This window comes from Salvelinus alpinus, chromosome 28 (assembly GCF_045679555.1).
Source record: "Salvelinus alpinus chromosome 28, SLU_Salpinus.1, whole genome shotgun sequence".
NCBI classification, from domain to species: Eukaryota; Metazoa; Chordata; class Actinopteri; order Salmoniformes; family Salmonidae; genus Salvelinus; species Salvelinus alpinus.
This window is the reverse complement of record NC_092113.1, coordinates 6,998,236-7,015,516: the sequence shown is the minus strand read 5'-3', so window position 1 is coordinate 7,015,516 and position 17,281 is coordinate 6,998,236. Positions and strand designations below refer to the sequence as shown.

The following is a 17,281-nucleotide window of genomic DNA, read 5'->3' as shown; positions in this document are numbered from 1 at the left end:
TATTTTCTTCTTTTTAAATGAGATATTCAGCATAAGGATTTGTTGCTTTGTCCAGTTTGTGTTATATTCCAATACAGACTCGTTTTCTGAACGGCGTGCATGTTGCACTTGGGATGGGAAAAAGGGCTAGTAGAGGTGGATGAGGCTTGATTGTCCCTTCCTCTCCAGATCTCCTAGCACCAACAACCCACTAACTGTCCCCTACAACCCACATGCCTCTTCCCTACGGTTGGAGGCTCTCATTGTCCAGTCACCTCAATGACATCATCGTCATCGCTGTCTGAGCTACTACCAGCGTTCTCTGCCGAGCCGTGGGCGTCAGAGCGACCCAGCCCCGCCCCCATCAGGCCAGAGGAGGGGAAGTGGGAGAGGAAGCTGGAGCCAGCGGGGCCTGGGGTGGTGGCCGGGAGCCCCCCAGGGAGCAGCGAGCTAGGGTACATGCCCACGGACTGGCCGTAGGACATGGGGAAATCTGGGGGCAGCATGCCAGCCATACCAGCACCCAGCATGAAGGGAGCCAGGGAGGCCGAGTCAGAGGCAGCCGAGGAGGAGCTGGTTGTGGTGGAGGAGGAAGACCTGGAGGAGGAGCTAGTTAGGGTGCCGTCCCCCAGGCCGAAGGTGTCAGAGGTCATAGGGAACATGAGACAGGGGTCACCCATCTGGCTGTGGGGCTGGAAGTAGGGCGAGCCAGCCCCCATGAAAAGGGGTTGCTCAATGGAACCCAGCATGGCCGGGTTGAGGCCCATGGGCGGGTGGCCGTAACCCCCGGTGAAGGGAAAGCCCCGGGGGGGCAACGGGGCCGAGGTGCGCTTGCCGGTGGCCAGCTGCTTGTTGTTGGCCCATTCGTCCGCAGACGGGGTGGAGGCTTTGCGCTTGGTGCCCATCAGGTCCAGGGCGGCCGTGGAGTCTGTGTTGGGCTGGGCCGCGGTCTCTCCCCAGGGCTTGGCATGGCTGGTCATGCTGCTGCCATTGGTGCTCTCTGCCAGCGCCGTCTCCAAGGATCCTGCAGACGGAGCCTTGGGGGCCTGCTGCTGCTGGATCTTGTTTCCGGCTGCAGCTGTGTACCTCTGGAGCTCGCTCAGGATCTCGGGGCTGTCAGGGGAGAGCGGGCGAGTCACACAGCCGCTGGTGCTGTTCGTCGAGTCCTCCAATGCCTTCTGGGTGTCTGAGGGAGGGGAGGGAAGACAGACGGGTCAGATAATGCTCTCTGGTCTAGATTAACAGAAACCATCAGCACTCAAAAACAGATCCATATGGACCAAATGGGTAGAATTTATACTGACTAAGAGTTGAGTTGGGATCGTTACTTTTGGGTGCAACGGCTGAGTTCTCCTCCCCAGCCTTGAGCTTGCTTGCAGCACGGATGGCAAAGATCCTCCCGTCACAGGTTCTGATGTAGGTTCCTTTAGTTCCTCTGATGACGTGGATGCTCTCTCCTGCACTGATCCTGGCCTTGACATCAGTTGAACGGTTGGTTCCTGGTATCACGATATCTGTGGTGGTGACGATCTTCTGGACGAAGACGCCTGCCTTCTGCAGGTAGTTGACGGGAAAGCCCGAGCCGGAGTCGGAGTCCGCCGTGGAGGCGGAGGCATGAGACGCCTGGCGAGGCAACATGGGAATTGGAGTTGACTGAACGGGGCGGATGCTGGCCACGGGCTTCTCATCTTGGCGAGGGGGTGGGCGCCTGAAGAGGGGGGGGGGGGGTCAAGGGAGAGGAAAGATGAGAAGGTGGTGAATTGGCAGTCCAAATTGAGGGTGGAGGATTAAAAGAACAGTTTAAAGAAATTAAAAACTTGGTATCACATTGACTAAGCAATTGTAGTATTGTACAGTATGTTACTGAGAAAATAGATTGATCGGGTGAAAACAGGAACTAAAAGAATGTCTGTCTTCGGGGGACCATCTCACCAGTTGCGCTGGCTGAAGGCAGGGATGTTGGTGAGGCTCTGGTCGCTGGCGGGGTAGTAGTGGGCGTAAGAGGGCCGCGTGTAGGGCACCGACGCACGCTTCTCGTCCTCGTAGCTCTTTTTGGCAGCCTTCTTCTCTGCTTTGGTGAGCTTCATCTCCCGCCGGTCCACCAGGAGAGAATCGTGGTGGAAGGGTTGCTAGAGAGACCGACATGGAGAGTAGTTTGAGTAAAATGATAATTATATCCTGAGTGTACAATACATTAGGAACACCTTCCTAATGTGGAGTTGCAACCCACTTTGCCCTCAGAACAGCCTCAATTCATCGGGACATGGACTCTACAAAGTGTAAAAAGCAATCCACAGGGATACTGGCTTCAATACTTCCCACAGTTGTGTCAAGTTGGCTGGATGTCCCTTGGGTGGTGGACCATTCTTGCGACACACAGGAAACTGTTGAGCGTGAAAATCAGCAGTGTTGCAGTTCTTGACACACTAAAACCGGTGCGTCTGGTACCTACTACCATACCCCGTTCAAAGGCACTTAAATATGTTGTCTTGCCCATTCGCCCTCTGAATGGCACGCACACACAATCCACGTCTCAATTGTCTCAAGGCTTAAAAATCCTTCTTTAACCCGTCTCCTCCCCTTCGTCTACACCAGGGGTCGGCAACCTTTCTTGTGTGGAGTGCCAATTTACAATTGAGCCTACCATTTCTAACGATCTGCGTGCCAGTTATGATTGTCATACGTGCATTACAACTAAGTGTCTATTGAATATCTAATTGCCTACAAACTGAAGAATTCCACAGCTCGCCAAACAGAGGCACTGTCCATTAGCACCACATGCTTGATCTTAGAACACAGATTGTCTTGGTGAATGATATAGTGACACGAAGAGGAGATTGGCCACCCCAAAATCAGCTTTGCGAATCCTTTGTTTCCCCACCATAGCGGGGGCACCGGCAGTTGTAAACAGCGAATATGTTTAAGAAAATCGACACCTCTCTCCTCAAAATGATCTGTTAAGGCTTTTGCTACATCTTCCCCTTTAGTAGTATCATGCAAGGGTTTGAGACAAAGCAGCTCCTCACGTACCTGCTCTGAATCACAGTATCTTGCAACAACTGCCAGACGTGGAATGTTATTCACATCCACTCTCATCAAGAGCCACATAGGCGCATTTCTTTAACACTGCAGTTTGCTGCTCCTATACGTTTTCAACCGTCTCTGTAACGCGCCCTTTCAACAGTTCTGGCAGACGCAGGCATGTCTTTGATCTATGAGATGATTGTGTCTTCGTTAGGCAATCCATCAAATAAAGCCGGCAAACTACTGAGGAAAGCCTCCTTGATATATTCCCATTAGTAAAAGGGTTTCCATGTTTAGCAACGCACTGTGTTTTGTAGCTCCCCTCGGTAGCTTGCATTTTGACTGCATGTAGATTTGAAAACATTCTGCTTTGCTTTTCATGCCTGGACACGGCCCTTGATTCCTTCAGCCTTGTCCGCCTCATCCTTGATGTTTTTCTCATGTCTCGTTTCAAAATGATGTCGTACACTTGATGCCCGACAAACAGTTTTACAACACAGGGGCGCAAACAGACCGGTCCTTCAGTAAAACTAATCCATATTCCTTTGTCCATGAGGAAATAAATGAGCGTCTGCCTTATTTGTCTTTGCTGATGACATTTTGCGCCCTGAACATTTTTAAATAACAAAAGAAGGCTTGCTAGCTGATAGCCACGTGAAAACGAATCTCTCATCTTCAGTGCTGATTTTGAATTTGGAGGGAGAGGCGAGGCGGGTCATCTTGCACTGAACTAATAATATGAAATTCCTGCAAAATCATGAAAGCCCATTGGCTAAATCAGGGTTGACATACCTTGGGAACTTGAACATTGCAGTGAATTCCAATGCAATTTCAATGATCTTCTCCAGTTGATAAAAAAAATTTAATAAGTGAAATAATAAACGTCAAGCCAAGGCTTAGCCAGCCACGTAAGAATAATAAAATCAATATATCCATTTATATTTTTCTTTTTGCGGGGTGGCCAAAGCAAATACCCTCACGTGCCAAGGTTGGCACGCGTGCCTTAGGTTGCCAACCCCTGATCTACAGTGATTGAATTGGATTTAGCAGGTGACATCAATAAGGGATCGTAGCGTTAGACTGACCAGGTGAATCCAGGTTGTCATGGAAAGAGCATGTTTTGTACGTTCAGTATAAATAATACAGAGGTTATCTAACAGTTGGGCAGCAAACCCGTCCCATATGAAACAGTGAAATCTATTGTAGTTCTAACCTTGGTCACCAGATGTGGGTAGAGTGTTTAATACTGTATGGTGTTTATAGATATGTACAGTTTCTTCAGAAAGTATTCAGACCCCTTGACTTTTCCCACATTTTGTTAGGTTACAGCCTTATTCTAAAATTGATTAAATTGTTTTCTTTATCTCGTCAATCTACACACAATACCCCATAATGACAGAGCAAAAACAGGTTTAGAATTCTTTTGCTAATTTATAAATAAAAGAAATATTACATTCACATAAGTATTGAATACCTATGTAAATAAGGTAGTTCTGTTTATTTTGAATACATTTACAAACATTTCTAAAAACCTGTTTCGCTTTGTCATTATGGGTTATTGTGTATAGATTGCTGAGGATTTGTATTTATTTAATCCATTTTAGAATAAGGCTGTAATGTAACAAAATGTGGGAAAAAAATCAAGGGGTCTGAAACAGGGTTGACGATTTCATCTTAAATTAGCCATTCATCTCATTGTGACAAGGGGAATTAAAGCTTGTCATGTGCAACAGGGAGGGGCGATTGAATGCAAGCTTCACAAAAAAAGAGCCAATTGATAAAAAAGATTCTACCCTGTATATCTCTGGGTAACGTGGTTGCCGTGTCATGCTCGACCCACTCAGTTGTCCACCATAAAACCCCATAAAATGCCCAAAAAGAGTAGAACCGGCTCACCTTCTTTTACACTATGCTTTGACTATTAGATGGATTTTCTTTTTTTTTAAAGGATTAGTTTCACCATATTAAAATGAGAGTTTGGTTCAAGTAACAGGGCTGAGCTTAAAATGAGGGACAGATTGTTTTTTTTTTATACCTTAAAATGAATCACTAACCACATTAAATAAATGATAATCTTCAGAAATTACTTTGTCAAAGCAACAAAATAACTAGGGCTTTACAATGATGGTGAAATGTTGGTGTTGAGTAGATTAAAATCTTCCTAGAAGTCAAGAGTGCACAGATCTATCTATCTCGTGTAGTTCTAACCTTGGTGACTAAGTGAGGGTAGAGCTGGCAGGCCTGTCTGATGTAGTGTGTGTACATAGATGATCTGTTACCTTGGTGACTAAGTGAGGGTAGAGCTGGCAGGCCTGTCTGATGCTCGGCTCCATCTCCTGGCGGGACTGCAGCTGCACCTGTGACACGTCAGGCTCCTCCTCCACAAAGTGCAGCAGAGACTCCACTTCCCTCCGTGTGAACGACAGCATCGGGTTCAGGTCATCCACCACTCGGTCTGCAGAGAAGAGAAGAGGGATTGAGGGAAGAGAAGGAGTTAGCCTACTACACAAATACAGAGGAGAAGATTGTGTGCCTTTAGACCCTCAACAGCTAAATGAAAAGTTATCTGCGTGCGACATGAAACGTGGCATACAGCAATCCCTGGCCATGTATGAAAATGGAATAAATCTGATGTTATTTTTCAACTAAAATTCTAAGAGTGTGGGCCTTCTCAGTTTGTGTTTACAGCATAGCTGAAATTGGAGAGGACCGATGTAACGTGTTAAAAAAACAATTATGTCAAAGCACTTTGGCCGTGGTGCGCGTGAAGTAGAGCAGGGATGCATGGAGTGCACTTAGCCTGAGAGGAGTCATGACTTCGCAGAGTCCGACAGAGCTCAGAGAACTGCTGTACATCACACACAATGTTTCGTATGCTAGTGAAGTGGACTGGCCTGGATGAAGTGCAATTAGCAGGGGAGGCTTGGGGTAAGAGTAGACTGCAGTACTGATAGAGGTTCACGTAATAGTAAGCCTAGTAGACTCGGCAGGCCAGTGTGTAGTCTGTATGTAGTCAGTGTCTATTCTATTCCATTCTATGCATTTGTTTGGTTAGCTGGTTACTTACCAGACATGCCCTGCTTGGAGATCTGCCGGTCGTAGATCTTCTTCTCCAGGGTGAAGTCACAGACCAGGCGGTAGATGTGGCAGGGTTTCTTCTGGCCGTAGCGGTATACTCTACACACAGCCTGGGCGTCGTGACAGGGGTTCCAGGAGGCATCGAAAACCACCACGCGGTTAGCCCCAATCAGGTTTACCCCCAGGCAGCCAGCCCTGTGGATGGGGAGAAGCACACATCACTGACCTGAGGTGTGTATGTTGTGTGTGTGTGAGAGAGAGAGTGTGTGTGAATGAGGGATTGTGTTTGTAACAAATGTGGTTTCTAGTGTGACTGTACAGAAGTACGATTATAAACAAATGATAAATATTTCTGCCAGTGTGCTCCTGAGAAGGTCTATTACCTGGTGGAAAGCAGAAAGACCAAGGTGGAGGTGTTGGACGGGTCGTTGAACTGGTTGATGAGTCTCTCTCTCTCGGAGGCAGACGTGCTCCCATCCAGTCCTAAAGAAAAGAACCATAGAAAGAGTCATTCCCCGGTCTCCAACACACAGGACCAAGAACGATGGAGATACCAAGATAACCAGCAGGTGGCGATAGTCAATGCAAGTCAATAGGAAAAGCGGCAGCATGGGTTGGAGAGGCTGAATAACAGTTTGTATAGCTACAGTAAAAGACGTCACTGGATAAATGGAGTCAGAGAGACGTGGTCACAGCAGTGGTTGAGACATTTAAGGCAAATGTATTAAAAATAAAATACGGAAATATCACATATACATAAGCATTCAGACCCTTTACTCAGTACTTTGTTGAAGCACCTTTGGCAGCGATTATAGCCTCCAGTATTCATGGGTATGACACTACAAGCTTGGCACCTATATTTAGTGAGTTTCTCCCCTTTTTCTTTGCAGATCCTACTCAAGCTCTGTCAGGTTGGATATGAAGCGTCGCTGCACAGCTATTTTCAGGTCTCTCAAGTCCAGGCTCTGGCTGGGCCACTCAAGGACATTCAGAGACTTGTCCCGAAGCCACTCCTGCATCATCTTGGCTGTGTGCTTAGGGTCGTTGGAAGGTGAACCTTCGCCCCCAGTCTGAGGTCCTGAGCGCACTGGAGCAGGTTTTCATCAAGGATCTCTGTACTTTGCTCCGTTCATCTTTCCCTCGATCCTGACTAGTCTTCCAGTGCCTGCCGCTGAAAAACATCCCCACAGCATGATGCTGCCACCACCATGCTTCACCGTAGGGATGGTATTGGCCAGGTAATGAGTGGTGCCGGTTTCCCCCAGACATGACGCTTGGCATTCAGGCCAAAGAGTTCAATATTGGTTTCATCAGACCAGAGAATCTTGTTTGTCATGGTCTTTGAGTACTTTAGGTGCCTTTTGGCAAACTCCAAGCAGGCTGTCATGTGCCTTTTACTGAGGAGTGGCTTCCATCTGGCCACTCTACCATAAAGGCCTGATTGGTAGAGTGCTGCAGAGATGGTTGTCCTTCTGGAAGATTCTCCCATGTAACCAGAGGAACTCTGGAGCTCTGTCAGAGTGACCATCGGGTTCTTGGTCACCTCCCTCACCAAGGCCCTTCTCTCCCGATTGCTCAATTTGCCCGGGCGGCCAGCTCTAGGAAGAGTCTTGGTGGTTCCAGACTTCTTCCATTTAAGAACGATGGAGGTCACTGTGTTCTTGGGGACCTTCAATGCTGCAGAAATGTGTTGGTACCCTTCCCCAGATCTGTGCCTCGACAGAATCCTGTCTCGGAGCTCTACAGACAATTCCTTCAAACTCATGGCTTGGTTTTTGATCTGACATGCACGGTCAACTGTGGGACCTTAAATAGACATTTCTAAAACCTGTTTTCCGCTTTGTTATTATGGGTTATTGTGTGTAGATTGATGAGGAACATATCTTTTCTTAATCCATTTTAGAATAAGGCTGTACGTAACGTAACAAAATGTGGGAAAAGGGGTCTGAATACTTTATGTATGTATGTATGTATGTATGTATGTATGTATGTATGTATGTATGTATGTATGTATGTATGTATGTATGTGTAACAGTTTAACTTTACGTCCGTCCCCTCGCCCATACCCGGGCGCGAACCAGGGACCCTCTGCACACATCAACAACTGACATCCACGAAGCATCGTTACCCATCGCTCCACAAATGCCGCGGCCCTTGCAGAGCAAGGGGAACCACTACTTCAACTCAAGGTCTCAAAGCGAGTGACGTAACTGATTGAAACGCTATTAGCGCGCACCACCGCTAACTAGCTATCCATTTCACATCTGTTACATATGCATGTATGTATGTATGTATGTATGCATGTATGCATGTATGCATGTATGTATGTATGTATGTATGTATGTATGTATGTATGTATGTATGTATGTATGTATGTATGTATATGTATACACACACACACACAAAATACAGTCATGGGAAGCACAAATAAAACATACTGTAGTAGTTGTGGTTGCGGAGCCAGTTTTGGTTGTGGCCCTCTCTGGCACTGCCCGCCGGTATGGGCCTCTTGGCCAAGAACTCCTCGATGACCGAGAGGGTGGACAAACTCTGGCTGCAGGAGACATAGTGGAGAGGGCGATACGGTGAGGAGGGGTCCTTGGAAATTACAGTCAAACGAATTAAACCAGTTGAGATGAGGTTTGTCCGTCTATATATGCTACCATTTTACATTTACGTCATTTAGCAGACGCTCTTATCCAGAGCAACATACAAGAGCAATTCGGGTTGAGTGGCTTGCTCAAGGGCACAGACGCTCGGCTACCTGCCGCCGGTTAAGACTTGACATGGCAACAGTTGTTTTAAAGCGGCTAAAAGAAAAACGTGCAAAAACTTAAGATCAAAACAGTGAACAAAATAGTAAAACTTGGTCTTGTTTTTGTGCCGACCTGAAGACCAAGATCTTGTCTCCCTTCCTGACGCTCTCGTCGATCAGGTGGAACAGCAGGACCATCTTAGCAGAGTTCTCCAAAATCCCTGGCTTATAGTCAGACATTATCTCCTTCGCCTGCAAAAGAGAGAGCGCGAGAGAGATAAGTCAGTACAGTGTAATTATAGTGCACAGGTAATAACAGGTAATAACCAGTTTTCACTGAAACCTATGACAGTATCCATTCTAAATGAGCAGTCCTCAAATTGTTTTCCAAACGGCATAAATCCACGATGACAACCCAACTGCCACTTAAACGGAGTGGAAAACCAAAGGCTTGGCAGTGTTGTGTGGCTGCGTACCCATTCGTAGGTGATGACCTGATTGGCCTTCTCCTGCAGAGCGTTGAGACTCAGCCCTCCGATGCTGTTGGGGTCCTCCGGAGTCTTGCCCTTCTGGTTGGGGGCGGGGCAGCGGGCGTGGCTGTTGGTGATGTCATCCAGGTCCAGGTCCTGCTCATTGGCCAGATTCTCCTTCTGCAGTGCCTCGTAGAGCACGTCTGTGTGGTTCCAGATCTGGTGCAGGCAAACATTACTACAATATTAGGATGACGTCTGAATGAAATGTGGACATGTATACAGAATATGATATACATGTACTTCACAACGTTTCTTAAATTCCTGTGCATGCCTAAACAGAGACACACACACACCTTGCAGCAGACGCAGAAGGCCTTGAGTGGGTTGAGGCTGAGCCAGCCGCTGTTGCCTGCCTCTCTGAAGCGGTTCATGAACTCTGTGTAAAGGGCCCTCTGCAGGGGTGACAGTCGCACCAGTATCACATGCTCATCCTTGGAGGGGAGCTGGTCTCTCAACACGTCGTGACCACGCCTGGGAACAAACACAAACCGAGTTAGACCACAAATCTCTCTGCCATATACTGTGGATCTCCACATTCATGAACAAACACAACCAGACTACAACTAGAATCTCTATTGAAAGTGCTTTTTAGTCCAGGAACAGACTTAATCTGGGAAACCTATTAAGTGTCCCAGAAAAGAGATACTGCACTAGCATCAGTTCATGTGGGTTCTAACCAGCTGCACCAAGCCAGAGATCTCTCAGTCTCACCTCTGGACAAAGCCCTCCAGCAGGCTATGGAGGACATGACTTCGGTATCTCATCAGTTGGACGTCCTGCGGCGTGCTGTCCACACACTGCCCGTTCAGAATGGGCCTCTCGAACATGTTACTGAACTCCTGCCTGGTGCCTAGGAAATCAGGCCTGACAAAGTCCACCATGCACCAGTACTCTATCAGGTTGTTCTGGAGGGGGTATCCCGTGAGGACCACACGCCGCCTGGTACGGATGTTCTTCAGGGCCTGCGAGGTGCTGGCGTGGCAGTTCTTAATGCGGTGGCCCTCGTCACAGATCACCATGTCCGGGCCGGGGCGAGATAGGGCCTTCTCTATGCCTACAGGAGGGTAGAGGAAGAGAGAGGGGGAAGTCAAGTTAACTTCTTATGGATGAGGGGCAGTATTGAGTAGCTTGGATGAATAAGGTGCCCAGAGTAAACTGCCTGCTACTCAGGCCCAGAAGCTAAGATATGCATATTATTATTTGGATAGGAAACACTCTGAAGTTTCTAAAACTGTTTGAATGATGTCTGTGAGTATAACAGAACTCATATTGCATGCAAAAACCTGAGAAAAAATCCAACCAGGAAGTGGGAAATCTGAGGTTTGTAGGTTAAGTCTTTGCCTATCCAATATACAGTGTAAATTTGGTCCGATTGCACTTCCTAAGGCTTCCACTAGATGTCAACAGTCTTTAGAACCTTGTTTCAGGCTTCTACTGAGAAGGGGGAGAGAATAAGAGCTGTTTCAATCAGGTGTCTGGCAGAATGCCATGAGCTCAGTCAGGCGCACGCCCGTAAGAGCTAGCGGCGTTACTTTTCCTTTCTAAAGAGAAAGGAATTGTCCAGTTGAAACATTATTGAAGATTTATGTTAAAAACATCCTAAAGATTGATTCTATACATCGTTTGACATGTTTCTACGAACTGTAGTATAACTTTTTTGACTTTGTCTGGACTAAGTGTGCCTGCGCCTCATGAATTTGGATTTGTGAACTTAACGCGCGAACAAAAAGGAGGTATTTGGACATAAATGGACTTTATCAAACATGTATTGTGGAACTGGGATTCCTGGGTGTGCATTCTGATGAAGATCATCAAAGGTAAGTGAATATTTATAATGCTATTTCTGACTTCTGTTGACTCCACAACATGGCGGGTATCTGTATGGCTTGTTTTGGTGTCTGAGCGCTGTACTCAGATTATTACATGGTGTGCTTTTTCCGTAAAACTTTTTTGAAATCTGACACAGCGGTTGCATTAAGGAGAAGTATATCTTTAAGAGCCATTTCAGGTACAATGGTAGCCCTGAAGATGTGTATGTAGGAGTACGATCCAAGCAATTACTTTATGTCCAAATTCATCTATGTGACTCATGTTATCTGAGTCACTCATAAATGGCAGCTGTGAGTCATGCTAAAGTGACGGAGCTACTGTGTGACTGTTATCGACAGTAACATGGGTTCTAACAAATTAGATCGAGCAAAAGCCTTGTGTGCAGATGGCCTTGCTTTGATGAAAGAAAAGCTGCCATAACTTCTGGTCTGAAAAGTTTGAAAAGTGCAGACCGTGACCTTTGACCTACTGACCTTTGAGGAGCTCTTGATGCCGGTCCTCTTCGTTCAGGTCGATGACCACCGGTCCTTGGGCCTTCTTGGACTTCTTCCGGCCCGCCACAAAGCTCTTCTTCAGGGACAGCAGGCGATACATCTCATATCCCATCAGGAGCACGCCGCCGTCCCGCGACCAGTCAGAGATCACCTTCGCTCTGGTGGTCGTGGTTCTGAGAGAAGAAGAAGATAGAACGCACACAGAAAGAAAGAAAGCACAGAGAGAGAGTAGAGAGAGAGAGCAGAGAGAACAGAGTAAAAGAGAGATAGCACATCAGTGACAATGTTCGACACATAATAGCACAGCCATTTAGACACATTTAAGTAGACTTGAAGTAGTTACACACTTGGGCGATAGATGAGTCATGTTTGTGCATTTATTTATGAATTTATATTTATTTTTTTTACAAACATTTCCCTGGTTCCTGTACAGTAGGGATCATTGACTGATAACTCTGCAACACTGTCTGGTTTGTCTGATGAGCGCAGCCAGGCTTACAGAGAGACTTATTAACACGGGGGAAAACATTAGACCCAGCAGCCAAAGACTCAGCTTCACTCACAGAGAGGGAGGGAGCGAGGGGTGGGGAGGGGTCGATAGAGGACAGGATGAGGAACAGCAAGAAAGGGAGAGAAAAAGAGGGATTGAGCAGTGGAAGCGATTAGGTCACTGGGTCAACTGCTATGACAAGCCTGCAGGAGAGCAGTAGTGTGCAAAGCTGTGTGCGATGGAAAGCCACACTCTTGATACACAGCAGTGGAGTACTAGAGACAGATCTTTGGCAGTTGTGTGATGCAGAACACTTTGCAGAAGCAGAGCGAGAGCTATGAGTGAATCATCTCTAGTTCCGCACAAACACAAAACCATGATCAAGCCTAAGAAGGCTTCAGCTTTTAAAAGAGGAGGGAGTGGGATATCTCCGTTCCCAGAGAGGATGGGAAACTCACTTGTGCTCGTCGTTCAGGATGTGGACCTTGAAGGTGCGCGGGGAGACCTGGGTGGGGTCCACGTCCACGGGTAGCGCATCAAAGGTCGGGATCCAGAGGTTAAATTCGGCCAGCCAGTTCTGTAGCGTGTTGACCTATATATAGAGAGAAAAGAGTGTGAGAGAGAGGAAGAGTAAATTCTCAGTCAAGAGACTACTAGCTACATTCAGTATGTACGCAAGTAGGCATTTCACTGTTAGCCCACCCCTGTTGTTTACAAAGCATGTGACGAATAACATTCCATTTGATCTTGATTACAAAGAGAACACCGAACGCAGAGAGAGAACAGAGTACAGGAAGTCACTCACAGGCACGATGGCGAGCACAGTGTGGGCCTGGGTGTGTCTGAGCACAATGTCTATGAAGGAGATGACCTGCAGGGTCTTGCCCAGGCCCATGCTGTGGGCCAGGATACAGCCGAAGCCCCCGCTGCTCTCATAGCGCTCAAGAGACTCAACCAGGTTATCATAGAGGAAACGGATCCCACCGATCTGACAGAGAAAAGGGGGAGAGAGAGAGAGACAGAAGAAGTGGGATCCATTAGATTCAACTCATTAAATTGTTGCATTTGTTTGACTGCATTGTATACAATGGTTCGTCTCCATGAGGTTTCCCAGAGACAGACAAACTTAATTGAAAGTGCTTTTTAGGCTTAATATGGATCAGGGGAACTGTCCCTATTTTAACTGCTAGGCTGCCTGTGTTAACAAGAAAATCCATGTCTGTAATGAGTCAGTTGTACCTGATGAGGTTTGACGACCCGGGCCAGCTGAGGGGAGAGGAACAGGTCTGCCTCCTCGGTTGGGTGGTTCAGGTTGACCAAGACACGCCCCTGGGCGTCCGGTTGGTTCACCGCGTCGTTTGCGTGGGCGCCGGTCGCCTCGGGTGCCGCCGACCGGTCCTCCTCCTCCTCATTGGTGGACTCGCTGCTGATCTGTAGGGCGTCGTCCTCGTCGGAGCTCAGCTCGATCACGTCTATGGTTGAGAAAGGAAAAAGAGAGACGCAGTGTTTTTGTTAGTATTGTAGATGGAAATGGAGAAACATTTAATATATATCTACATCAGGGATGGGCAACTTGGCAGCCGAGGTGGGGCCCATTGATCATCAGTTATATTAAAAAGGGCAAATATTTGCCTCCACCCGATGGCAAAATGTGTAGAATTGCAGGAAATGATCTTTAAAATGTAATTTTTACCCCTCTTCGCTGTCAGGAGGAGGGCCGCTAAAATGTTTTGCTGGTGAGTCACTGCGGCCCCTCATGAGGGAGTTCTGTTTGTTTGTGGCCCCCACCCACATCAAAGTTTCCCATACCTGATCCATATAATACCCAGTTTCCATTGCATTGTGCAGGTGCATTTTGATCAAAACAGTCATTTTGACCATTATGTTACACAATACTGCCGAACATACAAATAAACGAAATATTATATATTTTATTTGTTTCAATAATAAGTGTTTCAATAACACCATTTCTCCAAAAGATGGCATGTGTTTTCACAAGTTCTATGAAATTAATGTAAAAAATTATATTATTATATTTGTCTTAGTATCTTTAGGTAAACAAATCTTTAAAAAGAAGTTCCCACCTGACCTGTCCTCGTCTCAAATAGCAACGTCAAAACCCCCAAAAATAAAATAATAATATCCATATCTTCTAAATGGCTCTCCACGTCGTCTATATTAAGTGATAAGTAACACTTGTTAGACTTCAGATGTGGCATGGAGGAGGGGAAGAGAGGGGAGGGCGATAGAGGGCTTATATAAATCTGGTGAATAGGTGGTTATACAAGTTAGATTATAGTAGTGGAGGACGGTTTTACATAACCCTGGGCAGAAATGGCACCACGCTGAGGCTGGCTGGCGCTGTGGCTGGCTGGGGCTGAGGCTGGCATTAACCAGGATTAACCAGCTATTTGCTCCATAAACCAACTTCCATTTCTGACAGTGTCACCTTATCTGCCTTCCCTCTTACGCAGGACCCAGCAACACCAGACCGGTCTCTGATGAACCCCCTTCCACCCCGCTGGCTTTAACTGGGGACGGATCTGTTCGGTGTGGATCTATACCCACAAGCAGACTGGTGTGTGTGTGTCTGTGTGAATAAGTGACAGAGTGTGTGTGTGTGAATAAGTGACAGAGTGTGTGTGTGTGTGTGTGTGTGTGTGTGTGTGTGTGTGTGTGTGTGTGTGTGTGTCGTGTCATGGCCAGCGGAGGAAAAGCACACAATGCCCACTGGAGATGACGTAGTTCTATACTATAGCGACTCTCCTTCTCTAGCCAGCTAATCCATCTAAGACTGTTCAGAGCCAGTCCCAGTCGATAACTAACCCATACTGCTATTTGGAGCTAATTTCATGAAGTACACTCTACAGCGAGACCATTTCCATTACTTGACATACAGTAAGTATCTAACCCACATTTGATCCCATTTACAAAAACCTGGGGTTCAAAGGTCATTTCTGTTTATAAGGTATAATGAGTGACATTGAAAGGCTAGAGAAACGGGTCATAACATTACCAAGCATATCAAACATGGCAATCTGGCCGTCTGGCACAGGAGGACCACAGTCAGTCTCTAGTACATGTGCAATAATATGTAATGTGTGACAGACAGAGACCCCCCCCCGGGGTCATCTCCATTTTAATGAGCGATACTAAAAATCGGTGTCTCGTAGTGACTGGGGTCTCACCTTCTTTTGGGGCGTGTGCTTCTGTGATCAGAGCCTTGGAGTCGTCCTCGCTGACATTAGTGCTGCTGTAACTGGTGCCCAGGCATATCACATGGTCCCGTTCGGCCACGCTAGCAGACACACTCTGATCTCCTGGAGGGGACCGAGGCAGATATGCAGTGGTTAGTTACCAGAGTGGGTTAAGTATCAAATCAGTACATTGATATTATGATATATTATATTTCAATACAAATACATTTCTGATGACACAAACATTTCTGATTTCACACTCCAGCTAACAATCATGTGTGTGTGTCCTACCTGGAGTGTACTCGGGTAGCAGGGGAACGGGGAAGTGCCCTTCCTTCCTCTGCTGTTCCAGCCTCTGCCGCCTCTCTAGCTCTTCCTGCTGGGCAGCTTTGGTCACCGCCTCCAACTGGTGCTCCCTCAACAGCTTTCTACATCCCAGAGAGAGAGAGAGAGAAGTGGAGAGGGAGAGTAGAGATCTCAGAATAGGCCTCAGGCATCCATCTCTGTTATAGGGCCAACAGACTGACTAGAGCGTGCCAGATTGCATGGGGATACAATACATTACTAATGCTGTATGTGTTAAGTGCAAACTCGGTCCTCAGGACAAAAAAAGGCACAAAAAAAATTAAAATGTGGGGGTCCTGAGGACAGAGTTTGGGAAACGCTGGTTTAGAGTGTATTTGTGTGCATGTCTGTTTATCGCCGTATGGGTGTTTGAGTATATCTGTCTGTGTGTGAGAGAGAGCTTTAATAATGTAATAAACACTGGGGAAATAATCCCACTCATGGCAGCATGGTTGACTTGTTGCCAGACTGAGTAATACAGAGATCTTCTTCATTCACTAGAGAAAACCAACGAGACAGGCTAGAGAACACAGCTTTAGATGCACTATGTGTGCTGTGGGGATGATTAAGATCACAAGTTAGGGAATGAATGGTTGAATATCGCTGTTCATTGAATCTTTGAAGTTGGTTAAGGGCCTATATTCGATGTTGCTCTCTATATATGCGAGTTTGGATGTCGTAAGAGGTCAGAGGTCATACCTGATGTTCCTCCTCATGTGTGCGGGTTTGTTGGAGTAGGAGAGGGAGCTCTTTTTGGTTTCCCTCAGGGACCGCGAGGGGGTTTGGCTCTCGGGCCGTGAGGACGGTCGAGAGGGGTGGGACGGCGTCTCCCCCGAGGGTGAGGTAGATGGGGCGGTGCACTGCCATCTCGCAGAGTCCCCTCCCTGCGCTTCATTCTCCGAGCTGAAGGGAGCGCTATGAGGCTGGTCTGTGGAGAGAGAAGGAGGGAGGAGATCATGATATGCAAGACGTAAATCAAGGAAAATGTATGTCGATTGAATATCTATAAAAGGCGTGCTGTATAACAGGCATGGATTTCTCCATCACTGAAGGAGTGGTATAGACTGATTCAAGAACAGTTTTTTTTTTTAAAGACCCAGAATAATTGATATTTAAGATCCATTGAGACAGTAATCCTTTGTGTTTAAGAGGGAGTAACTTGGCCAGAGCTAGATACGACTCTGTCTGGCCCTCCTTCCCTGCAGACAGGAGGCACCCTGGACTGGATCTGAGGTGCTTATGTAAGAGCTCATAAACATGGAGCACTTATGAAACACTGAGCGCTGGTGCTGGGTTATGGGCAGGGGGGCTTGTGGTGCTTCATGGACAGACCGGTTTAAATCACCAGCTTCGTCAGTCAAAGATACTGCCCACATAAACAGCCCCCCCAGTATGAACCACATCTCCACTGTCTCATTGTAGCCAACACTGACAGGCCCAATCCAACCCAATACAGCTCAACCCAGCCCCACCTAACCAAGAGTAAAATAGACACTGCAGATAGTGCCTTCAGAAAGTATTCACACCCCTTGACTTTTTCAAAAAAAATTGTGTTA

The 17,281-nt window shown here is 46.9% G+C and overlaps 1 protein-coding gene across 2 annotated transcripts in view; it reads right to left on the bottom strand.

Moving 5' to 3' along the window:
• Window positions 1-17,281, bottom strand: part of LOC139557039 (helicase ARIP4-like) — a 55,508-nt gene continuing 38,227 nt past the window's right edge. For both annotated transcript variants that reach the window (XM_071371354.1, XM_071371353.1), the window contains exons 3-20: window positions 16,425-16,653; window positions 15,672-15,808; window positions 15,372-15,503; window positions 13,423-13,655; window positions 12,989-13,171; window positions 12,642-12,775; window positions 11,673-11,866; window positions 10,081-10,423; window positions 9,663-9,840; window positions 9,313-9,525; window positions 8,970-9,088; window positions 8,520-8,635; window positions 6,465-6,564; window positions 6,071-6,276; window positions 5,283-5,458; window positions 1,912-2,108; window positions 1,308-1,687; window positions 1-1,165 (exon numbers count right to left, since the gene is read on the bottom strand). In XM_071371354.1, the coding sequence (XP_071227455.1) occupies window positions 240-1,165; window positions 1,308-1,687; window positions 1,912-2,108; window positions 5,283-5,458; window positions 6,071-6,276; window positions 6,465-6,564; window positions 8,520-8,635; window positions 8,970-9,088; window positions 9,313-9,525; window positions 9,663-9,840; window positions 10,081-10,423; window positions 11,673-11,866; window positions 12,642-12,775; window positions 12,989-13,171; window positions 13,423-13,655; window positions 15,372-15,503; window positions 15,672-15,808; window positions 16,425-16,653 (4,196 nt within the window). In that variant the 3' untranslated portion in view covers window positions 1-239. The remainder of the gene's footprint in view (window positions 1,166-1,307; window positions 1,688-1,911; window positions 2,109-5,282; window positions 5,459-6,070; window positions 6,277-6,464; window positions 6,565-8,519; window positions 8,636-8,969; window positions 9,089-9,312; window positions 9,526-9,662; window positions 9,841-10,080; window positions 10,424-11,672; window positions 11,867-12,641; window positions 12,776-12,988; window positions 13,172-13,422; window positions 13,656-15,371; window positions 15,504-15,671; window positions 15,809-16,424; window positions 16,654-17,281) is intronic.